Source organism: Aquila chrysaetos, chromosome 10, assembly GCF_900496995.4.
Source record: "Aquila chrysaetos chrysaetos chromosome 10, bAquChr1.4, whole genome shotgun sequence".
Lineage (NCBI taxonomy): Eukaryota > Metazoa > Chordata > Aves > Accipitriformes > Accipitridae > Aquila > Aquila chrysaetos.
In genome coordinates, this window is record NC_044013.1 from 11,717,435 (window position 1) to 11,743,461 (window position 26,027).

General features: G+C 42.9%; 1 protein-coding gene across 1 annotated transcript in view; it reads right to left on the bottom strand.

The window, feature by feature from the left end:
* Window positions 1-26,027, bottom strand: part of DIS3L2 (DIS3 like 3'-5' exoribonuclease 2) — a 197,270-nt gene that overhangs the window by 75,061 nt on the left and 96,182 nt on the right. Inside the window, exons 12-13 of the mRNA XM_041126654.1 lie at window positions 20,957-21,036; window positions 4,161-4,273 (exon numbers count right to left, since the gene is read on the bottom strand). Of these exons, the coding sequence (XP_040982588.1) occupies window positions 4,161-4,273; window positions 20,957-21,036 (193 nt within the window). The remainder of the gene's footprint in view (window positions 1-4,160; window positions 4,274-20,956; window positions 21,037-26,027) is intronic.

Sequence of the window (26,027 nt, forward strand, 5' to 3'; positions counted from 1 at the left end):
TGTGGATTGCCACGGCACACAGAAATCCAGCTAGCTGAAACACTGCCGAGGGTTATCACCTCCAGCGTGAAGTGGTTTCCTTAGCAAATTGCTAAGGATGTGCCTATGTTGGGGATCACATCATTCAGCTTGATTTTACTGCAGGTGAAAATAAAGTCACCTCGGCTTATACAGGGATCATAAAGCTGGAACAGGGCAGGTGTATAAATGTAGTTGAATCTAGAAATGCAGTTGGAGAGACCCAGCAGGGCTAGGGGAAAAAACTTTCACAATGAAAAAAAGGACCTACAGCCCCCAGGAAATCCTTTCTAATGAATGTATCATAGAAACCAGGGCTGAAGAAAGGCTTTGGTGGTGAGAGCTTGTCTGGTTTTCATCCCCTTCTATCAGTCAGACTAATAAAAGACATCATCTCTCCCCACAAGCCCAGCAGGGCCCAAGAGATACTGGAAAAGGACACTTCTTTGAGTGAAAGGCAGATATCCACAGTGCTCGCAGCTGTGGGTCTGCATTTCAAATCAAATCACAGACAGAGGATTTCTCTCCCCCTATTTCCAAGTCCCACATGCGAAATCTCCAGTGCTACTGTATCCGGCTTGAGACTTAGTGCTCTAGCACTGCCCAACAGCCTCCCTCCACGTTATCAGCTCTCCCCGCAGGCAGCCACATGTCCCAGCACGCCAAAGCGGTGGGCAGCTAGGGAAAACCAAAGTAAGAGAAGGCACCGCCGGGGCTGAGGGGTTTCCTACACATCATCATCCCAGCGTTATAAAACACATGGACCTGTAACCATGGCTGGCCACACTGCTTAGCAGCTGGCTCCTCTGCATGGTGGATTCGCTTCGGACATGGGAAGATCTAACCTCCTGCTTGTGAGAGCCCTTGGTTTTGTTTTGCTTTGCCTCTTTGGCTAATAAAGTGCTTCCAGAAACCAAATGCGAGTTTCCAGCCTCAGACTCATTCCTAGGGATCTGGGCAGTGGGAGGGAGCACATGCATACTGGGATGATAAAACTTCCCGTTCCCTTTAAAATCAGAAACATCTGCTGCAGCCAGGACTGACTCACCAGCCAGGTTCACAGCAGGTTAGCCAGGGCAGCTCTCATCAATGGACTCGCTGTAGCAGCTTTTCAAGGAACGGAAGGGGAAAATCGATCAGTCAACCAAAGGGAAAAGGGAACAAACTCTGGTTAAGAAAAACCCCTTATTTTCACAAAGTCACACAGACAGCTTTGCTCCCTTCAAACAACCTCATTCCGCTGGCACCCTGCTTTGGCTGCCTGCTCAGGCTTGGTTCAGTTGGTTACAACCGCCGCTGACTCTGGGGGTGACCCCTTCTCCCACCGCCGGTCTGATGGGGAGGGATTGTATTAACCAAGAGTTTCCATCAGCTGCTCTCCCCAGAGCTGGGAGGAGGATGCCGAGGTCCAACAATGGGGTGGGCTCAGCAAGCCTCTTGCTTACACACTAAGACACTCAAAGGAAATAGGCAATTTGTTTATGAGCCAAGATTTCTGCTCAAGACTTGTATCAACACTTCCATGAATTCAGATTTTGAGCAACTCTTTGTTACTCAGCCTGAGATTATCAAAATATCAACACCCTGACAACCTGCTGGTGTCAAAAGTGAATGTCTCGAAGTCCTTGGACTCAATGTGAAAGATAGGCTTACAGTTCTGATCTTTGATCTCCAGTATAAAATAAGACCAATAAAATATTATAGGGATTTATGGCTGACCTCTCACTTGAGCTGCTTCACACCTAAAATAACACTATAAGATGTGCCAAAAAAGAGGAAACTGTTTAGGTTTTCTTGCTTCTTAAAACCTGATACACTTTTATTTCAAACACTTTTTACTTTTATTAAATAGACTGCTAGCAATTACACAATAACTCCCCTTCTGGATACATGGTGCAGGAAAATTAAATATGTGGCTTTATTTAACTTCTTTGGGAGGATTAGCATGGTGCTAACCTCTAGCAGAATCACAGCTGTCTTAGGAAACAGTTTCATCAAAGGAAAGCATATTTTCTACAAGACTCATGCTACCATCTTGTTTCAGACAGCCTGGCTGCTTTCCTTTGCCCATTCCCTCTCTCCTTTTCATCTCTTGCAACTAAAATATTGACCATTTCATCATCTAACCTAGTTTGCACTCTTAAAATATATTTTCTGCAGGGCAGAAGTGTGGGTAAAACACTAGAATCCTGACTGCTGGGCCAAGGTAGTTGAAAAGCAATTGAAGATTACGGGCAATGGATAACTTACGTTGGCATCGCACGTGACTGACTGGTAGTGCTGGGGGGAAAAAAGCACTTTGAAAGAAAATTCGATTAGCTTTTGAATTCAACTAGATTATCATGAAAAATGCCTCCTTTCCATAGAAAAGTCTTCCTTTTCCCTTTAAAAAAAAAAAATCACATGCCTTCAAACCACAGTATTTTGACTTGGAAATACTGCGACAACATCTTCCTGGACTACAGCTTTGCTGCCCTGCAGTGACATTCCCCCTGGGCCAGCCCACATCTCCCATAGTGAGCTACAGCCATTGAGTCATCCATCAGAGGGGGAAGCAGAACACCGCAGAAGCCAAGGGCTTATCACTGGAGAGACTGTAGGATTGGGAAGACTCTACTGCCAGAATTGCTGTTTCCATGAGATACGCATTGCTTCCCACTCCTGGAGAACAGCAAGTCACTGGCAACTGGTGTTTCCCAGTGCAGCCACTCCTTGGTCCCGCACTGCAGCACCTGTGTGCTGTTGGTCTCACTACCACTGACCCAGCTCGGGCACTTCTGCATTGCTATTTTGGCTATTCCACGCAACCCATACTCACAGAGACGTAAAATCCACCAGACTCACTGAGACCCCCTGAAGCTGTGCCTTGCTATTTCTACCCAAGGAAAGCTACAGAACAGCTACTAAAGGTTAACAGCTTGATATCAAACCACTAATTTTATTTCAATAGTGTAAAATAAATCATTTTATCATCTGGAAAGTGTGGAGAGGACACAGTAAACTATTGGAACAAGCATCATTACAAGACCCTCCCCGGAGAGCAACTCTCGGAACATCCAGGAAGGGAGGGGAAGAATCACTCCTAATCTGAAGCAGCAAGTAGGATATGTTTGTTTATTTATTATACAAAAGATGCCCTGTCATCCCAGAAAGGGCTGCAGAGACAAGGACTTCAGGCTAACTGAATGGGAGTGTGGGGAGAGGCAGATTAATCTGCTCCTATGAGACTGCCCTCAACACTCCTCTTCATGCAGCTGATGCCTCAAGCCAACACAGGACACTAACAGCCAAGCTTCTCAGCTTCCCTGCACGCACAGTGCCGGTGGTATCCGATGAGCTAGGAAGTGTTTCTGCACATTCAACTGAAAATGAGACAGCCACAGACAAAACCTGGATGTTTCCTTTCTGATAATGTTGAACTTGAACCTATTCATTTTTAAAGTTTAGAAGTCAACTTTAAACTTGAGTTTAACATTTGGCTCTGTTACACTAAAATCTGTACCATTTCAAGTATCTTTTCATTGCATGATGAAAGAACACCATTTCTCCAGTATTTGGGATACCCAGATAAAATAAGACTGTGAACCTTCTGTTGTACTTCAAGATGTGAGATTGCACAAGGTGTTTTACATCCTACTCTGCTATGCATCCACTTCTGGGAGGGATTAGCTAGTACTACTGCACTGAAGATAAAGACAAAACTCTCCACCACCACCACCACATCTGCAAATTTCAAGCTCCCAACAGCAAAGCAGACAAGCCAGCTTGGGTCTGTCAGGCTTATCTCAGGTCAGCATGGTGCAAACGTAGCTAGGCAGCTCTGGGCCCTGAACTAGCTCCAGATCAGCAGACTCCCGTTCACACGGAGCTGCTCCTGAGCTGGCAAGCCCTAGCACACCTGGGTCTCTGCCCACAGACACAGGGTCACAAACTGCTGCTTCACCCCGTGCTCTCTCCGTAAGCTCCAAGGTAGTCAGCAGCTATGTTAGCTCTTGTGTTTGCATCAATTTACTCATTTTTGTACGTTTGCTGCAATAGTAGCCAGATTTTGATTGCGGGCATCTGAAAATGAACCTTTAAAATAAATCTATGGTAAATAGAAGACAAAGTTGTCAGACAAAAAAAGGGAAAGTTGTCCTTACCTTTTGCACTAGATAGACACTAGTTGCTCTTTCGCTTGCTACTTTATCCAGTGCTGTTTCTTCAAGTACAAAGTAGCTTACATCTGCGATGTGTACACCCACTTCAAAGTTCCCTGAAATTGCACAAGGAAGTCAGTAGGCTGCAGGTGGAAATGAACTGCTGACATATTTAACTCTGACCCCTCTCCTCCCTCTCCCAGTGCTAACGTAACCTTTTTGCCTTATGCCTAGATCTCACAAAAATGATACCTCTTTCCACCTCTTCCATCTGAGATGAAACGTGTGGCCTCTCAGGACACTACCAAATTCACAGCCACTGTGGCTACAACATGTGAGTGAATACACATATGAATGAATCCTCAAGCACAGCGGTGGATATATGAAAACCCTTAAAAACCATGTGGCTAAGTCTTTCCAACTGGGAGCTTGTACTAGCGAGCCCAGTCCTCACCCCTTTGCTATCAGACAACAGTAAGCAAGAAGTATGCGACCCCACCTTGCAAGCACACAGGCAATGCAGGACACCATTTCCCAGGTATGGAGCAGCCGGTCACACATGTTTCTGGGTTCTCAGAGCTGCACTTGTTTCCACTTCACCCTGGTTGAGCCCAAATTGCTGCTGGTGACCTGGGAAGTCTTAAATGACTTTGGATCAGGCTATGCAGAAGTGCAGCTTTCCACAAGCAGAATATTCCCACTGTTATCCTGCCTTCCCTTCAGATTAGGTTCTTTATCCTTTAATTAGAGTCCAGTCTAGAGGTATCTTAATTCAAAAGTTAGGCTAGAGGGGAGTACTACTGAAGTTTATCATGAGGTTTTGGCAATAATTTGGATTTGGAAGTAGTGATCATCCTCAGCTTTGGAAGTAATTAGTACCTTGGTCCAAGAAATTCTGGTTTGCTAATCCTCAAAGAAGCCTATTGACCTTTGTTTTCTCTGGAAAGACTAGGCTACATTTGAGGTGCTTATTTGTAGAATAGTTCTAAGTGCAGCGGGTTCCTAATTATAACATTTCATTCTTTGGAGGAATTCACTAAGTTCTTGGTATCTATAAATATTTTTTCTTTCCTTAATTTTTTAAAAAAGACAACGTAATAAGATACCACGCTTGTGACAACCCTGTTTGTTTATATGCCTTGCAAAGAATATGATCAAAGCCTTTCTCTAGAGTGTCACATTTTTGAAAGATAAATGGTTTATAGCTGCCATCATTATGCTGTACATCTGCCCATGTGCCCTTCGGATGGGTACCGGTGCTAGATTTCAGCAGAGTGGGAATGGAAATGTATATACAGGCAAAGAGGAAGCATGAGAAGGTGCAAGCTCATATTAGGAGAGCCACCCAGCCCACTGTGCCCCCAGCTGGGAGTTCAGATAAGTGAGCACCAACGCGCTCTGTGCAAGTTTGAATTCGTAACAATTTTAACTTTATTAAGCCATGTTTGCGTAGCACTTTGAGTACGTAAAGTATTATCTTGCTTTTTGAGCTGCTTTTGTACACTCAACAGACCACAGATGTAAAGGCAGCAGAAACGCACATGGAAGATGGGAGCGCTGGGGATTAGATTTGTCCACATAACCTACAGTCACTGGAAGGTCCTGCAGAGTAAATATGATGCCAGCAGGGAGAGAGGGCAATAATCCCATTGCACACCAAGGGACAAATTCCACCACTCGTTAGGAAGCTGGGAGAAAAGACTGCAGATTAAATGGTTCACCTCAGAAAGCTGCCTACAGCTGTGTTGTGATATTATCACATGCCTTGAAAGCTGCTCTACATGGATTAGGCATCCAAGCCTGAAACTACTTAGACAGTAAGTCTTAGACCAACAGTTCAACCAACAGGTTTAGTATTACATGCACTTGAAGCCAACACACTCAGAAGGTAAAAAAATATTGAATACTTTGAAGTCAATATTGTAATGTATTGACCCTGCAGGCAAATATTGACTAAAGGAAAAGGAGAGGGGGTCATTACATCATGCCTTTAATCGTACTTTAATTCAATATGTGCACTGTTACATACATGAACTTTTTGTCCTCGGTAGAAAATCGACAAACCAAGAAAGATCTCATTGCATGAGATAATAAAACATGGAGTCAGCCAACGAAAACACATTGAGCAGAGTTAAATTTCATTCAGGTTTCCCACCAGAGCTTCTAAAAGCCAGGGTCAGCGTGAGCCCCCTGCTTTTGAACTTTTAATGGAAATTCTATCTAAATATTTTCTTACATACATTGACATAATGCAAACTGGCAGCTCTTTGGGTTTGTCTTGCTCAAGTATGAATCACCCTATCTCCCTCACCCCCCAAAAATTCAGACCAAGAGAAGTTTAAGATACAGCACAGCAATCAACCAATCTGATTTCTCTCAAATCATTGCTTTTGAACGTGTTAGACAAAATACCAGCCTAAGCCTGCACAGAAATACCTGCCTACTGCTCTCTCCTGGTTTATTTGCTAATTAAAATGAAAGAGCTTTGTGGATAGAGAAATACTATTCACTAGGATTCTCTTCCAGGTCCACAAACAGTTTTTCTAGTCTCATTAATTTTTATGACAAAGTCACAAAAGGAACATTTCACATTGTAAGTTTTGTGTTATTTCCCAAGGAAAAAAAGAAAATGTGGCCTGAATGAAAGGAAAAGAGTTAAACTGGCACTCATTTATTGAAAAAGTCTTGTCAGAGAGAGCAGAGAAAAGGGGGAAAGGGTGGACACCACACGGACCACACACCACAGGCTGCTACACATGGTCTACTCCACCTTCATTTTGATTAAGAAATCTACTTTTCCAGCAAATAGAGGCTTCAAATCTTGGCACGTAGCTCCCCATCGTGATAGACTTTATACCATAAATTTCTTACAGAAACAAGTACTTTACAAACCACAGACTTGCTTCACCCCAAATTTAAAATTCTCCTACAGCAAAGCTAAAGCTCCACAACAACCCCTAAAGCTAGGTATACACCACCAGTTTAAGGATATTTTTTTCTTAAAAAGAAATTTACATAAGAATGTACAGGAGATTAAGCCAGACACTTCATATGCTGATACTAAAGCAAGAGCTGAAGGGAGCATCTATTGCAATGAAAAATGCTGAAGGCACTTGGATGGCTTTTTTCACTCAGGATCTCTGGGATTTTTTCATTTAAAATAATTTCATCCGAAAGTGGGTGCAAAATTGTCATCCCATTCGAACTCCACCACTACAAAGCTGCTACATGGGAGACGTTTAGCAACAGGGAATGCAGTTTAGACTCAAGCAATGCATGTTTTATTAACCAGCTGTACCCTATTAGCTCCTCTCTGCAACTACAGACACGCGGCAACAGAGATGGATGGGAGACAGGAGTATTATTTGAAATTACACTATGGCATTGCAAAACCCAATAATGAGGCCCTTTGCAAAGAGGAGCTCTCCTCCTGAGGTCTGCAAGTAGAAACAGGGAAAGGACTGGGCACTCAGCCACCAAAGCTCTTCTTGGGCCAATGCTCTGTGCAGGTGGGACAGGATTTGTTGCCACCTTCCTGCAGAGAACACAGTTCTGATGCCCTTGTGGCACTGCACACAGAGAAGACAATTTCCCTTTTTGTTTACCATCACGTAGGCTGCTAGAATGTTAGAATATAATGGGCCTGCATTTCTCAAACTTTCTAGAAGCCTGGATCCCCTCTTGAAGCTTACCACGTGACAGAGCTACGAAAGGCAGGTCTCCCTCAGCATGATGCTGCACTAGGCACACAGCAGTTTTGGAGAAGGATCGGCTCCTTGATCTGGGAATCTGGTTTGTTTGAACCCACTCCAAAACCTTGTGTATGTAACACTGATATGATGCTAAAATCAAAGGAGAATGGTGGCACCTCACAGAATAACAAAGAACAAGCTGTTCCTTTTTTTATTTTTTTCACTGATGATCTCATTCTCTACGACAAAACAGTTCAAAGAACTTTCTTCCTTCTTTATTAAGCAAAATTATAAACAAAAAAGGATTAGCAAGAAAGAGCTGGAAGAGAGGGAAAAGGCCCTTTCACCCTGTAAATGCTCAAGAAAAACTGCCAACCTAGCAAGTTGTATCAAGTATTTGCCCCAGGAGTTAGAAAGTTGAGTTGAATGTATTTGAACAGTATGCAAGGGAACATGCTGGGAGCAAATCCATATTCTCTGTCTTTAGCAACCCTAGTCAGTCCTAGCACAGAGACACAGACCAAGCAAGTTCACTTCATACCTTAGCATATGTGAATTTCAGGACCATGCAACTTAAAAATGCAACTCTTCAAGGATAAAACAGCAGAATATAATTCTCTAGCATGCATACGCACTCCCATTTATTTCCATCTCACTTTCAAGCATCAACATTCTCAGGAGAGAAGACAAACACTAGCAAAAGTGTTAAGTCAATGTAAAATCTAATACCAAGTTTTTTGTATTAACCACTATTTCTCACACTGTCTTCACCCCTCAGGGAGAAACAGAATAGTTCAAAGCAGATTGCAAAGTGCTTGCTCTAGCCAGAAAACAGCCAACTACCTACCTGCTGCCAGCAGTTCAAGGTAGTTGGCTGTTCCCTAGCTAGACCAAACTCTTGCAGCAAATAATTACAGCTCTTTCCCATTCCCTTGCCCTGGGGGTACAATGTTGCTGCTCTTATCTGCAAAGCAACATTTAGCACCTTGCAAAAGTATGAAAAACTTGCATAAAGAGAGACAAATGAGGCCTTTAGCCTACATGCACGTTTTGTTGCTGTTAGGAGTGCTACAGTAGAGCATGGGTCTTCGTCAAGGCTGAGGTTCTCATGTGTGATCGTGGGCAAACCCGTGAGGACAGGGCCCACAATGCAGGGTCTCAGTTACAGAAGGGAAAGCCAGACAGGCTGCAGATAGTAATAGGGGTGGACACAAAACAAATATAAGTTGCACCAAGGCAGAAAATGGCACTGGAGCTTGGGGAAGCTGCTGGAAAGTAACTAGAGGCCTTCACAGATCTTTAACACATGCCTTTAAATTAAGGCCCCGATCCAAGCCCAAACATTTCTGTTTCTCTTTGGCATGTGTATGTACATCCACGGCTCAAGTGTTACAGAAGTGTTCCTCTTGGGATAGAGAGAGAAGAAAAGGGAGAGAGAGAAAAGAGAATGACTGAGTGGGAGAAAAGAGCAAATGGGAAAGCAAAAAAAAGAGCAAGATGGAGAAGAGGAGGAGAAGAGTTTACTATAAAAATAAAAGTGGAACCATGGAAAGAGCGAGTTATTTGTCTGCTCTGGAGCCTGAAGACAAAGGTGGGTGGCTTTAATTCTCAGCTGAGGTTACTTTTCCACCGCAGGAAGCCAAGCTATTGTTCAGAAAATCAGACAGTGTGTTTTATTTTACTTATTTTAAAATAACAATGAAAGTGCTTAAATTTTACTTGTGTGCCCTAGGGCCATTTTGCTTTTTGAAAGCGCAGTGCAACTGAGCATAAATCCATTAACTTGTTTACCATGAAACCAAATTTTTTGAAACATCACATGATGGTCCTTTAGCCAACCGAAATGCAACTAATTACACCTTTTTTAAAGCAAGTAATAGCTTTTTCCTTCTCTAAAGGTCTCTTTCTTGACATAACCTCATGAAAAGAGTCTGGCAAAAGGAATCAGAATCCTGTATCTCAAGAGAGTGGGACAAGTCTCTAGGGTGCAGAGCAGCAACTTTTCCATCCAAGCATAAATATGACTTTAGTAAATGCTGCAACAGCTTCAAAAAAGGAAAAAGTGTCTGCCCAAACAAACAACAAGCACCTCTAAAGAGTAACAATCCACAAAATACCATGTACTATCAGGCATTGCCTCTAGCAGATGTCCCCTTCCAAGCCCCTCTGCTACTGGTTTGCATGAAGAATGTCCCACGAAAACAGCCCCCTTCACCTACCAGTCACAGAGAGACTTTGAGACCATCAGGAACAGCCTGGCCAAGGTTTCAAGATATTTGAACTCTTCTTTGAACTATGCTTAGTCACTTTTTTCTGGGTTTGTGGTACTTGGAGAGATGGCCAAGGTCAGGCCCCTGACTTGCACGGGGTGAAGAGAGAGGGAGCTGGCAACATGCAGCACGTCAGCTTGGCCACTCCAAGTGCCTGCATCAGACTGCAAACGGCAAAATGGCTGGGTGGGTTTGGGCTTTTGCTTTGCTTCTTAAATCACAATTAAAACCATTGCTTTCTTTCAACCTTTTAACTCCTTTAGTCTTTAAAATCACATTTACATCTTTTCCTTCAGGAGCTAGGCTGATGTAAAGACAATAAAAGCTGCGACTTCTCTCATTTTACTGCATAAACTCAGGAGCTCTGAGATGGACGAAATCCTCAACATTAGCAGAACCAAGATTGGCACCAGTTATTCCAAAGTGAGAAACAGGATTAGATCACAGGGGAAGGGAAAAAAAAAAAAAAAATAAAACCATCTTCAAATGTTAACTCTTCCCATACTGAAAGTCTTGGTACTTCCTGGATTTCTGGAAGTATCTGAGAAACCACTTTGGCCATTTTGTCTTTGGCATCAACTGAATGTTATGGAGACAACTACAATTTTACAAACCAATTTGGGATTGGCTCCGGGTAAGGTACAAAACAAAACTCATGTGTTCATTAAGTGCAATGAAGGACAAGTGAAGATGAAAAGCACAAAAACATACTAGGAAGGGATCCATTCCCAAGCAGAATATTTTCCAGAGTTTTCCATGAGCCATCACCAATTCTTTAAATAGTTTCAGAATTATGAGGAGACTTTATCTATTACTAAATTAAATGCTGGGAGCAGGGCTTCCATGTGAATTGCATACAGTTTTTGTCTGTAGCAGCTAATAAATTCAGCAATGTCCTAACACCACTTAATAGAATTTAAAAGCTACCTTTTATACCTCAAAACAAAGCCAGGACACCTCCATAATGTGGCACTTCACGCGTCGTGCATTACAGAGCCCTGAGTTTTATACACAAACTAGTACAAGGCAAATCAGTTAAGCACTGTTTCAAATACTTTGGCTAAGGTTAGCATTTAAAGCCCCCACAAGGATGGTGCTCCCCCATGCCGCCCAGCTCTGACGGATATGCTCAGAGATGGCTCGTGGTCAGCACGAGGCATTCCCAGGCTCTCAGGAGACTGGGAGGGTCGATCCTCCCATAGGAACATGGGGTAGATCTTCGTGCTGGTGGTGTTCTCCCAGATTCCAGCTCCCATGAGCTGGAAACATCTAAGCTGGTGATCAATCAGAATTCAGGTCTCCAGTCCTCACAGATCATGTCCTGTTACCGAGGCAGAGAAACAACACAAGAGTTTCCTGTCTTGTGGGTTGCCAGTGAACCCACATCAGCTCTTCATCACCTTGTGACAGGAGATGCTGCCATCCAGAACACACCTACTGCCTACACCATTCCTGAAAACTACCTTCAAACCTGATGCAATAACTCTGGAGGAGAATGAAAGAGCTCTTCTGTGCAAGTGGTACCACTGCACCATTAAGTTGGATACTTACACAAGAAGGAATTCTCCCGAGGGAAAAACACTAAATACTCAGAAGGACAGAATTTACACAGCATGTACAAGATAAAACATTTAATTGCAGACTGAAGGACACAGGGAATGATATCCAACAGAATAACCATAATGCATAAAGATTTGTTCACGTTGCTGAGCAAGATACAAGCAGGAAAATACAGATGCAAGTGGGGCCCAAGTATTTTAAAAGTCAGGCTAGAGCACAGGACAGTTGGGGACAGACAGTATAATGACGGAAAATGAAGAGAACGTGCCATTTCTTTGATATATCAAACGTGTCCAGCATTGGCAGACTGATACCAGACACAATGGTTCCTTATGCAGCGATGCCTATGTCCCACCTTCTGCCTGTGCAGGTTTTCTCCCTGTTCCTATGCTGGTACCTTTTTACCAGCAGAGGGTCACAGGTAAGCTGGTTTCCTCTGTGCCTGCACAAGTGCCTAGCAGACTTTGTGAGGTGCCAAAATAGCAAGTTCCACTTACAGGTTTTATAAATTGTTTTGATTTCTTTGCAAGATTCAAGTGTAATGAGCAAAGTGAAGAGGAGTTACAAACTGCAAATACATCAGATTTATCTACTGAATGACAGTACTTGCTATGTGGTCATCTCTGGGAGAACCTCTAGATGACTACTTATGACTTAGACCCAACGTGAATCTTTGCTACCTGCAGTCTATCCCAAGCACTTGGCAGATGGATCTTCAATCCTTCACTAAGACAAGATGTCAAGCAGGACACCGAGGCAATGACTGTGCTGCTGTGAACTCAGATTCCCGGCTCAGAAAGCATTCTTTGCTGGTAGGGAGAAGTTACCAAGGCAGACTGCACTTAGCTCTCTCAAGCAGTCTCTTAACAGTGAGGTTTCCAGCCAACGTGATGAAGGTAAAAGGACAATTTTTGGTATTCATGTCATGAATTGTTTTTATCGCTATTCCAAGACTCATTCAAGAGGCTAACTCTATCAGGAAATCAGCAGTCTTTGAATTTAAAGAGATGGGAAGTGGCACCCAGCAGCTTTCAAGATGAATTACGATCATTTTGGGTGTAGGACATCATCCTCTTCCTGAAATGAAGGTTTAGAGTGGGGAGGGACCAGCCTCTCTCTACTGCTAGGTCAGTCCCTTTTGTGATATCTCTACTGTACACAGTAATCCAAGGCTGAGCAAGTGTTCCCAGACATTCAAAGACACCGTGGGATTTAGTGCTAGGCCAAACACATACAGGGTACTTCCACTGAACAGCCTTGACATTTCAACCTTTTTGAGAACACAAGGCAACCACTGAGATTTCACTTTTAGTCATCCAACTTTTTGTTTATTTTTGGAAAGATTTCCAAAATATTTCCATCTGCACCTGGTTTTACTCTTTCTGTGTAACTAGCATAATAGTCAACAATCAAGAAATACTGTAGTGAATTGCACTGTAAGAAGATGTTTCTCCTGTTCAGCTGGTTTCTGAAACCCCTGCATTGCAATAAATTAAAAGTTAGAACAATAGTGCAGTGATTCTGAGGGACCCTGCCATTTTAAAAAGTTCATAATAAAGAATATATACAGCAGTAACTTCTTCGCTGCCTGCATGCAACAGAACATATGACTGAAGTTAACCATGTGGGAATTTATTCCTAGCTATTTGTACCCTTTTAAAGTTTATCTTCCTCACATATCTTCTGATTCTTATCTGTTAAATTTACTGAAAAAATCTTGTTTTCTCTAGCTCTATCTGGTCACCACCTATCGTTTGCGGTTATTCTCTAAAGACTCTCCTGGTCCCTGAGGTCCTTTTTAGTGAACGGAAATCCTAGGCAAAGTGCTTTTAGATCTGATTGTACAGGAATTTCGGGATCCTCTTCCCATTACCCCAGCTCCTTAAAGGCATTTGGATTTTTTCTTCAATATACAATCAGACACCATTGGTTTTAAGTCTGTATCCACAAATATTAGTGAGATCCCCTGGGACGCAAAATCCCGCACCTGTAAATCTTTGGGGAATTGTCCCAGGTCCTGAACTCATGAACTGAAATGATCTGGAAGGCGACTTCGCCCAGAGCATCTCTCCTCCCTGCAGGAAAGTAAACTCACTTTTATGAGTAATTCTACTGGTATTTGCACATCTGTTTGCCTGTTCTACAGTCATGGTCTTCATTAGGTTAGTGCTTCATAGACAATCTACCTTTTATTTTGTTCTAATCCTATGTCTTTTTCCCCTACGGTTTGCTTTGTGTACTGTCAAAGAAAAAGCTTTCGGGATAAGGATGGAATCTTTATAAAATACTTATACTTGATACAAAAATCCAGTGCAATAAATATGAATTCCCAGTAACAAATCCTGCCCACTTTTGCTTAACCAAGCCTTTAACTAATCTTCTCACAAGTAGCTCTCAAATATACACAAAAAATGTTTTAACAAATTATGTTCCAGCAATCAATGCTCCAACCAAATCCAAACTTTCTTAATCTCCACCCCAATACCTTATCACCCAGTTTAATGCACTTATCTAGGAATTAGGCTCAGGCTGTTTCCCTTTCAACCACCACCAGTTTGGAGCAAGGTGTCCTATTTCCACTCAAGCTGAGGGGAGCCCTACATTGTCAAGTTGTCTCACGGATTTCAAGAGAGATGTTCGGTGGAGGAAAGGTGACGCAATCCAGCCCTCTGATTCCATTCAACCCTGCACTTGGAAATGGGAAGTGATACGTGTTTCCGCACACAACCCCATCTTACTTTAAAAGAAGAGGCAAAATACACTGTACATGCTGCAGTTCCCCAGCGTTACATGGGAGCACACTGTGGGACACAGCAGGGATCTGGATTTGGCACAGACTTGAGTGTATTTTGCCTATTTCAAAGAGTCTGCAACCACAAGCCCTCGATAGAAAAGATATGCACGTGTTTCTAATCACTGCAATATGACTTTTTCACTTTCCTAGTGACACAACAAAACCCAACAGACTAATGAGCAGGTGACAGGAGAGCCGAGCTAATTATGTCTGATAGCAAAGGACAAACTGACCAAATGTTATGCACAATCCCACTACTTGTAGGTCTTCTTTATTTTTCCCATATTTGACTCCTGCAATAAATTTAAGTAAATTGCAGTTTACGGTCATTTTACATTTGACTTATATATCAGTGTGGAGTTTCTGTCATCTTCTCTCTGAGTCTGGTGTCTGTTCATCTTAAACATCTTACAAAGAAGGAAGCATAGTAATTTCATAATGTAACTTTTGATTCAACACTAGTCTATTCTTCAGTGTTTATCTTAAGCAAGTCAGCCCATCATAACTCCAATTACAAACTCTTCCTATACTCTATGCTGCAGGAACCAAACAGATTAGCTGAAAGGTCCTGTACCATGTGTTGCTAGAGCGACAGCAACTTAAGAGTCCTTAAGTGGCCAGAGGGACAAAGCTGAATAGAAGAGGGAATATTTATGTCTTAAAAAGCAAAATATAAGTGCATGCAACTTTGCAAAATTAAAACAACCCAAGTGTTTGCAACCTATATCAGGAAAGAACAAGGATGGAAGGAGAGGAAGACCGGGCGGTCACCTGAGATGGGAGAGAACATCTTGGGGCTACCCGGGCTCTTACAGGTGTTTTTCAAGCACAAGATACTGGAGCTCATGCACTAGGGGATGTCTACTAAGGTATCCACAAGGTCTAAGAAAAGCAGCTCTAGTGTCTGTAGGCCTGCAGTAGACAAGGGATGTTACCAACATTTGGCAAAACACTGGTTGGTTTTACCAAAATGTGTGAAATAGGCTCCTTGAACAGAGATGTAAATTCTCACTCTCTGCAGATCTGTTTTTGAAAACTGCAGCCCACAGTGGATTGTCTGGTGTCTGCTAAAGGTCATGCTGTTTCCAGATTTGGGTCACTAAGAGAAGGTCTCTTCTTTGCTTATACCCCATTTTCATGACACTCATAGAAACACAGTGTGTTTGAGGTTTTTATCCCATTCCCCTTAGGTCAATTTGATTTAAATTCACCAACGTGTTGAACGGATTTAAAGTGAAGGGAAAAACCAGGGAGCAGCACACTGCAGAAGTCTTATTTGCTTAGGTCATCAGGTAAAGACTGGAAAGATTCAATGAATGTATCTATATATGACCTTGCTCCAAAATGCAGACAACTAATGTCACTAAGGACATAAAAAACAGGGCAAACAGCCTGTAGAATATATTTCTATTCTGCAGTACAACAATTCCTCCTAGAATAAGATTTAAATTACTTAAACTTGAATTACTTTGTGAAAGATTGTAGGGATACAGGAATGAAAGAACAACAGTGAGAACCATGTTAGTCATCAATATACACGCAAAAAGATGTACAGAAGCTCTGTCAGTATGGCCCAAAGTACTGCTTTGAAATCAGCATCAAAAGACCTGCACATGGGTAAGACAACCCCTCAGAAATGCACGCCAATCATTTCTGCTGCATCCTTTCCCATCATGGCTTGACATTTCACTAGATGGAATTGTCTGCCTTTAAATTTGTCAAATTTCATTTCTGTTCCTACCAGTAAGCAGCCTTCAAACATAACTGCATCAGTTGTGTACATTACCAGAAATATAAACACCACTTGCAGATAATTCCCAGAAGTTTGGCAAGTGTGGGAGACTTGCCTGGTGCCACTGGGACACGCAGGTCACCTAGTGTGCTCTTACATGATGAGATCAGAATAAATCTTCAAACATCTGCACCCTGGGTGAAAACATTCAGGCTTGAAAGCGGTGTGGTTGTTTTCTGAGAAAGTCTGCGACACCCATACGAACTGAGAACAGCTCTGTTGTATGCTCCTGGCTGCAGTAATTTGCTAGAAGATGTGCAGAAAGGATCACAAAAATGCATCGACTGAAATGAACTTGCTTAAAACCTCAAGCTACCCTGAAACAGCTCTGCAAAGGCTGTAGAAACTAGGTGCAGTCCAGATCCATCCTTTACTCTAAGATTATGCTGAGTCATCTAAATGGAGTACACTTTGTTCATATTTCTGAAGCTGTTACATAAATAACCCTATTTTCATTCTTTATTGGAGCTGATCTCTTTTAAAATATACACTCACAAATGTGAACAGCAAGCTTACCTCCCTACTGCTATCATTAAACAATAATGAGGAGCACGACCGTTAATCAAAAGCAGACTCCAATATAAAATCCTCTCAAAACCAGACTGGCCCACTTAAGACATATATCCCTGAAAAGCTTCCAACTGCTGCAATATCCTACTGCGAGCTCCATTAAAAATACAGCTATTCCCACAACCATCCTGTGCTTCCTTTGCTAGTGACACCCTGCTACCGGGTAGTTCTTCATGACAGATTTGTGGACTACTTCTGCAAAAAATTCCTTTCCATCTTTTACTGAGGATGTAGCATGGGCGAGTCCTCCATCCAGCAACTGCAACTGATAAGGGTAACACTGACAAGTTTTAAAACTAAGCAAAGGTGCAAAAACAGTCCCTTATCTCTCTACTTGTTGCCCAAGATCCTTCAAGGCAAAGAAACTGTCACAGTCTTGAATAAATTAGCAACCAATGCTTGAGGACAAAGACAATTTCATTCTTCAAAATCTTCTGAAATGCACTGATCTAGCTGTCTGATAGAAGAAGTGCAGGCAATGAGTGTCTTCTTTTTTCTTGAAGTTATTACGGGTGCTATACACCAACAGAGAGACATTTTCTGAATTGGGTTCTGCATTCTCTGTTGATTTTTGGAGATCTCCTGACATCATGAGGATGCCAGATATGTGGTTTGTTCATGCTGGGGATTTTTGGAGTTGTTTTTTTTTTTAAAGTGTTTTACATATGGGCAAAAAAGATGGAAAAAATAATAATTTCTTGTAACCACGTTTACATTTGGAATAAAAGCTGTGTTAACTCTTAACACAACTTTGTCCTCATGAGAGATGCAGCCTTGCCAGCCCTGGATAAGCTCTTAACCTCTAAAACAACTCTTTGTCATAATAATTGCAGCTAGCATAGCAACTTTTAAAGCCAAAAATCCTCAGGGTACCTCCAAAACATATCAAGAGGCTCTGTTAAGCACAAGATTGAGGTTCCCATAGGGGCTCTCCTTAACACTGAAGAGTTGGGAACAACCGTAGCTTTGCAAGCAAGTGAACACAAAGAAGTGAACCCAAAGGACTCCCAGCACTGGTTTTGGACCTTTGTAAATTCCTGAAAAATTTTAAGTCAGAGTACAGATATCTTAAAAAATTTCACATATGCTGATGGATTTATACCTCTGCTTGTGCCAGCCACATTTCATGGTCCTGTAATAGTAACCGACATAGTGCTATAGTAGTCAGTAGAGCACAGGCTGAAAATCACTGAGTAAGGCTATCAGCACACGGTGGGCCAAAAAAGTAACGAATCCACAGAGATTCAATTTGCATGCAACTGCATGGCTTTTCCAGGGGTGACTTTCCTTGGCCTAAGGCTGAGGCAGTGCTGTGATGGAGTGCGGGCACCACTCTCACAGCGGATCGGAGGCTGAAAGGAGAGGCAGAGCACATGATGCCCGGGATGGGCACAGAAAGGATTGCTCCTAAAGAAGGCTCCAGCTCACAGCATCTTCTCATTGAGAGGAGTCCAGGGTGGAACGAGCCCATTGAAGGATGCACGGCTCCAGCCAAAAGGCAGAGATCTGGCACACAAAGGGCTGCTGCGAGCAGGCTCCCACTTAATGGTTCATGCAAAATGATATGTGGGGGTGAACAAAGGCCTTCGGGCTGGGACAGCCACCAGCGGGTACATTCACTCGTCTGCCTCTTGGATTTCCTCCTCTGAGGCTCATCTGGAGGAAATGGGAGTGTGCACAATAATCCTGAGAAGGACATGAAACTTTCAAAAGCACTAAATCCACACTGGATTTCCCATTCTATATATCTTGAATACAAGCCAAGCAAATCTTTACTTTTACTCTCAGGAAGACAGCCGTGCCTGTCCCCTACTCTTTCCTGGTTTCTTCATGTCTCTTCTAAAACACACTGGTGAAGTTTATTTTGGGGATCTGAAAGAGGAGAAATGTTCCTGCACCTTACACTTTTGCCTTATTTGAAAAACAGCTTTGTAAACCTTCTCTATGCAGAGTGACCCTGTAGTCTGATCCATTTTACCTTTCTTTCCCAACTACCTGGTTTTCCGGGGAAAAGGAATTGTTATCTTTAACTGCAGAAGCATCCTCTGTCCACTCTGGTTAAGTGCCTCAGATATTATCTTTGAAAAAACAGGGCATCCTGGGAGAGAGAATTGTGCCTGCTCCTGTGTTATGTAGAGGTAAAGACAATCCCTGAAAGCATAGCTTTGACATGATCCTTCCACATATTCCTTAGCCTTCACAGAAGATCAGGGAAGGGCAGGGAAAACCTTCATCTGGAGGCTCCAGGAAGCCAGCACAGGCCTGACACAGCCCCTGGGAGAAGGATGAGTCAGAAATAATCAGGCCAAGAGGACTTCAGTGTTTGCTTTCTTCCCCACATGCAGGCAGCTCCCTCTGCCTCATGCCTGTACAGAGAAGAGCAAAAAGCAACAAAGCAGGGAAGACTGGCGAAGCACATGAAGTCCACTCAGAAGGCAACTTTTTAAAAAATTTCTATTTGGTTTTTTTCCTCAGGTGTATTGCATGAGAAGGACTTGTTCCAAAGAGGCTTGATCAGGGTATGGGGCAGCGCTGCAGCCACCCACCTCTACATCACAAGGGGATTTTTAGCAGTCATACTACAGAGCTCCCATAATCAAGTAACATCATAATAACACCTAGAACCCTCTTGGCTGGACCTTACAAGTAGAGGATCCTTTCTGCACTGGTACATCTCCTTCCTTATAGATTGGAGCAAGAGTCCTTACACGGCATTTTCTGCAGTTGGGATCGGACAAACAAGGCAGACTTCAAAGTGCAGCCACATCCCTGATCAGCAGATATATCAACAAGTCCCAAGTATGAGTGACAGCCCTGCAATGGCTTTGCAGACTTTCTGGGAAAGAAGAATTCTTGTTCAAACAGATATTTTCCTTGAACACTTTCTCCAAATGGAGATATATGCACCACAAACCAGGTCAGTGAATGGTTTCCTGCAGCATCTAAAATCCACATGTATGTGAGCAGTAAAGCCTCGGAAGCCAGAGTTTCAACACCTTAGATCTGAGGGGCTGTGGGATCACAACACTGTCATACATCTACAGTAATTCAGATGACAAAGTGGAAAGAGGGAGAACAGAATTCAGCTTAGGATCTCTCAAGATGACTGTTTAAATTTTCTGTGAAATAGAACAGCAATATTTTCTTAAACTTGCCCCCAAACTGCTATCGTACAGTACAATTAATTTTATTGGCCTCAAATTTTCTTTCATCTCTGATTTTTCTATCAGTTTTATAGCCCTGTAATACTATTCTGTACCTGGGTCTAAATGACATGACAATTCATTGGCCACATTGCACAGAATGAAATTAACCCAAAAAAAGGGAATGATGTCTTTGATATCATCATATTGCGATGATTAACAAGAGCAAGAAAAACTAAACACACACAAAAAATCACTTCATCTTCTTTATTAGTGGTGGATAGGCTAATCAAATCATGCAATATTTCTAACCAAGCCTGTTACTGGATCTCATCAAACTAAATGAGCAGAACTTGGATGGCAAAGTAAGCTTACAAGAGGGAAGTTCCTTAAGTCAGAATCATCAAGATTTGGCTTCTGGAGCTTTACTTTCTGTTCTGCTGGCTTTCAGCATAGTAAAAGTACAAATAAGGCAGAATAGAAAGCTTAAAAGGCAAAGAAAAGAATAACACAACTTATAAGGCACACTCTGTTCATCTGACAATTCCCAGCATCTCATAAACACCAAAAAGCAATTCAGCCAGTGACCTTCAAAAAACTGGATTCCTTTATCCAGGGACTGTGTATTCAAGGTCAAAGTTTCACTAAACTTCAGTCTGCAAGTGCAGCATATTAGCTATTCAGCTGTAACTCCTGTAATGACAGGAGACAGCTGAGACCTGCTCAAATCAAATTACAGCTCTGATTATGCAAAACACTATGGTTCTGCATTTCCTGACACCAAGACTACTTCAGAGTGCAGCTTGAAGATATCTGCTCTAAGATTTCTGAAAACAGGCAATTAAAACAACAAGAAAAAAACTAGTTTATTACTCTACTCATATTTGGTAAAGAATACTTCATGACAAATTATATATACGAATGTGTCAACGGACAAATATAAACACTGAGAAGTATTTTGTAAAATATATCTCATACCGTCAGGGAGTTGTTTACAGGACAAAGCATCATCAAGATCTTTGGCAGTTGATGGGTCGATGGTGAAAATGCATTCTTTCCTATCCAAGGAGAGAAGAAGAAAAGGAAAATTTATCTTCCAGTCATGAAGAAGGTATCAAAACACAGAGATCATCAGAGACATCCAGACAACAACCATGTTTTCAGAAGACTCTGTTGAAACGTCTTCCAAACTAATCTGAAAGTCTAAATGTAATCTAAACAGAAAAAGGGGGTTTAGTCAAGTGAATCTCCCTGGGTTTTCTTTCATTTTTCTTTTTGGTCCAACGCTTGCTCTTAACAGCTTTCCTCTCATTACTGATTTTCCTCCACAAAAACTAAACAATTTAGCCCATCAAGTTCACTCCAAAGAAATGAGCAGGAAGAAGTCTTGATGCCTTGGAGCTAGAGTAAAAATAGATTGTTCCTAATTGCAAAGCTAAATGGAACACAAATAACCCCCATCCCCATGCATAAGAGTAGATATCGCAGCATCTGAAACTCCACAAGCACAGCTAGCACGGATCAGAGGCAATAAAACATTTACAAACTAAGCTGAATGATAACAAAATTGAGTGAGAGTTTTGGTCTCAGTAAAGACACCCAAGAGGTGCAATACTTTATAACATCTACATTGCCTGTTATGCACCAAAAGGAAAAGCAGGTTCAACAGGAAACACTATGAAAGTTATAGAAAGAAAGAGCTCCAAATCAGCTAATTAGACCTAGCAAATCAACTTGGTGCTTAGGAAAAGCTGAAGACCCTTTCGCATATGCTGTACTAGGTGGTACCTGGAGTATGCAGCCCTGCCCTGGAAGGCTTACATACGTACGTCCCATAGCAGTGGGTGGCAGGAACACTTGGGAACATGGACCACAGATATGGTCTAGGGCCACAAAGATGAGACAAAATAGAGCATCTGACTCAGGAATCATCATGTTTAATAGAGCAGAGCCTGGCACCAGCGAGACCCAAAACCTGAAGCACTTAACAAATAAAACTTCCTCAACTCTTGCTTCAGGGCCTCCCTTCATCCTGGGCTGCCCTACAGCAACTTCTTGCCCAGGCCCCTGGACTACAGCAGGGTTCACCCAAGCAATGTGTGGAATGTGGGACTGGAGCTGAAGAGCAGTGAAGACAGTAAAGGAATGGTTTGCTGGTTTGTTTTGCTTTTATCTTAACCTTTAGAATAAGTTCGGCCCCCTCCCTAGTTAAAAGATCCCCAAGCACAATGGTATAGGCTGAGGCTGCCAAGGAAGAGATCAAACCGCTTCTTTTCTGTTTGCCACAGAAAAACTCATATCATGATGGCAACTCCCTTCTAGAGATCTGTAATGAAAACACCTATTATTTTTCTTACAGCATAACCACTGGTATACTCCTGGGGTAGTAAAGGTGGGAGGGGAAAAATTACAGTGAACTTTTAAAGGAGCAAATGTCACATGGAATTAGCAAGTCTTAGTCTTTTTGCATGGGTGCTCGCACAGTGAGAGCAATGCCTCTATCTTTGCAGGCCTACCACTTCAGTACTTAAATGCTCTGGGTGGTATCTGTTGGTGTCAGACAGCTGGCAGCATGTATTTATATAATTCCACCAGGCACACTAAATAGAGATTTTCAAAGACATAAAAATCAGTAAAGCACTTTGCTGCCTTCTGAGACTTTGAAAATCTTTTAGAATATGCTAGCTTTCAGATTGGATAGCAAAGCTGCCTTAATCCCCAGATGCACATTAGTTTCTGATCCTTTGCATGCATCTAAACAAATTAGAGACTGTGACATTGAAAGATATAAAATCTTTTCAACTACACCGGGACTTTGATCTGTTGCTGCCTAGCTATCCAGTACCGGGAATCAACCAATTTTTAAAGGCTTGCAAACAACCTAACTTCCATAAATATATATTCCTTAAAATTCCACCTAAGGATGGAATTTCAGGATACCTCCACTCCAAGGTACTATGCAACTTTCTTTAGGGAGCTGTGCATATGCAGATACACAGACAACTATACCGCAAGCAGTATGGGCGCATGCAGGTGTGCGAACCTGCATGTATTGATACACCAGGTCCCACTAACTGTCCTGGTTTTGGCTGGGATAGAGTTAATTTTCCTTCTAGTAGCTGGTATAGTGTTATGTTTTGGATTCAGTATGAGAAGAATGTTGATAACACACTGATGTTTTCAGTTGTTGCTAAGTAGTGTTTATACTAAGTCAAGGATTTTTCAGCTTCTCATGCCCAGCCAGCAAGAAGGCTGGAGGGGCACAAGAAGCTGGGAGGGGACACAGCCAGGGCGGCTGACCCAAACTGGCCAAAGGGATATTCCAGACCATGTGACATTATGCCCAGTATATAAACAAGGGGGAGTTGGCCTGGGAGGGCAGATGGCTGCTTGGGAACTAACTGGGCATCAGTCGGCAAGTGGTGCGCAATTGCATTGTGCATCACTTGTTTTGTATATTACAATTCTTTTATTATTATTATTATTGCCATTTTATTATTATTATTATCATTATTATTTTCTTCCTTTCTGTCCTATTAAACTGTTCTTATCTCAACCCATACGTTTTACTTTTTTTTTTTCCCCCCCCCAGATTCTCTCCCCCATCCCACTGGGTGGGGGGGAAGTGAGCGAGCGGAGCAGCTGCATGGTGCTTAGTTGCTGGCTGGGGTTAAACCATGACACTAATGCACAGGGTATAAAGGTAACAGCATCCTGGCACTGTGACTTCCCCTGCCACATATAGTAAACCTTCCTTTAAGTTACTTCACTTAAAAGAGCAAATGGCACTGAATGGACACCAGTGGCTTGCTTTATCTGACAAGCGAGCAAGAAAAAGGTTTAAGAGCTTCTTCATAGAGAATGTGGGCTCCTGTTTCAGGGGAACAGATAGCTTATCCCAGATGTTCCGGACCTGCAACTACAAGCATCTGCCACCCATTGCGAATTGTAGCTCCAGGCAGTTTAAAAATTAGCAGATTGGTTTCAACGAAGTGCATATTTGCAGTCTGCCCTGGAAAGAAGCGAGCATCAATAGATGAGTGCCAAATTCTGAACACATTTATACAATGGTAGCAACTAAGGGGCTGCTTTGTTGAGATGTACTTGGCCAGTCAAATCTACTACAGAGGTCAGCGGTGGCCCCAGTTCAGAGAGCCCAAACCTGCGGGGCCGGCGGGGCAGCCCCAGCCTCCCTGGGCAGTGCTTTGTGCACAGCCTGCTGCCCTTCGGGACGCGCTGGCCGGGCTCCGAGCAGCCTCTTAGCATGCAAACTGCAGGCACAGACACAGCTCGCCGTCTGAGATACTTAAACTCACAGATGCAAAGCTGAAGAGGGGTCCAGACAAATACTGATTTAGCACTTCTCACCAGCATTTCTATGTGCAGCACAGCTGGGATATGTTTTACCACCAGGCTCAGATCTGCTTCTCCTTTAAAACTACTCAAGGGACTTGGACTGGTAACTTGTCACAGGCAGTTTATTCTGGGCACAGACTGCAAGGTGAGGTAAGAAAGTCACTGAGCAAGTAACACAAGGAATGATACTCCCTGGCATAAGGATTCTCCAGAAGTGTTGCAGAGCCGATGGCCAGGTAGTCAATGGGACAAGAGAAGCCGATCTGCAAGGAGAGCTCAAAGTTCCTAGCAGTGAGATAATCCTGGCACACAGCAGTACACCTCGCTGAAGTTTTCTAAGTGAATTCTGCTCACCAGTAACTGCATTATTAAGTGTGACGAATTATATTTCTGGTTTTCAGTTTTTAGTACTGGAAAAGTTTCAGATGGCTATAGGAACTGGGGCTGGCATGTGGGAAAGGAAACAATCCACCGAGCGATGGGACCGCAGTGCTGAGCCCAAGGGCAGCACCCCGCACACGTGCTCCTCCAGGGCAAGGTCTCCGAGGAAGGCATGTTCTCAGCTATCTCCTTCTGCTTTTCCTCCAGCCCTACCGGTATCACCTTTTATCTCCAGCATGCTGCAGAGAGCCGCCTCTCATCCTGGAGAGAACAGGGGCAAGGCAACAAAAAGTAAGGGGAGGAAAGGCTGGGTGTGGGCAGTGCAGCCTGCCCACTGCTCTGCAAGCTGTCCCCTCCCTTGGCACCCACGCCAGCCACTCCTGTACAAACCCCCAGGGAGGACCCTGGAGGCAGCTGACAAAAACCATCTGGGTGAAGAAATAACATTGCTCCCAGCTATGCGGCAAGTCCACCCTGTGAAGAGGAAGGAGCCATTCAAATTCCTCCCCTGACCATACTGTCTGGCTGTACAATACCCCAAAGGCTGTGGCACAAGGGATCTCGGAGAGCTCAGACCCCATTTCTGACCATAACAAATCACAAACCCAACTTGCAGTGGGTTGTATGACTAAACCTCAAGACAACAGTACTTCTTATGCACCTGCTAACAAAGACGTTGCTTAAGCACAAGCAAATAGCCCAGCTACATGCATGCACATTTGCATTGACCACAGATAAACACAAATCCGCAGCTGTCTCCAGCTTCTGGAGGCCTGCCAAGGTGACCTTGTGGGTTAAGCAGCTTGATCATCCCCCTCCTCCCCTTCTTTAAAAGCCCCAAAGGAGCCATCTCTCATTGTCATTACACCTAATAAAAATCTGTTTTATTCATTTCAAATTGTCAAAACATACTTTGTAAAAGTAATGAGATGTTCCAAGTCCACTCATTCCAACATACACACAAGTCGGTTAGTTAAAGGAAACCAGTTTAGGAGATAGAGACACACACAGAGTTAAGAGATTTTCTGGTCTTCATGCTCGAAAGTACTAGAGATAAACATGTGCCTTTAAGAAACCCCCAGCACTGATCAAAAATTTCAGTGTGGAAACTTCCACTTTTTACAGGAGCCTCTTTGTCCAAAACATATGTTTAATGCGGGTTTGCAGAGGTGGACTTGCTCTGGCATGGAGTTTCTGTCGATGGAAGAGTAAAATCTTTTCTCCCTCCTCCTCATGGCCAGAGGTTTCATGCACTGGAGTGAGGCAACGCCTGCAAGAGTTCTGGAGGATCAGGGGAACGGCTCACACTAAG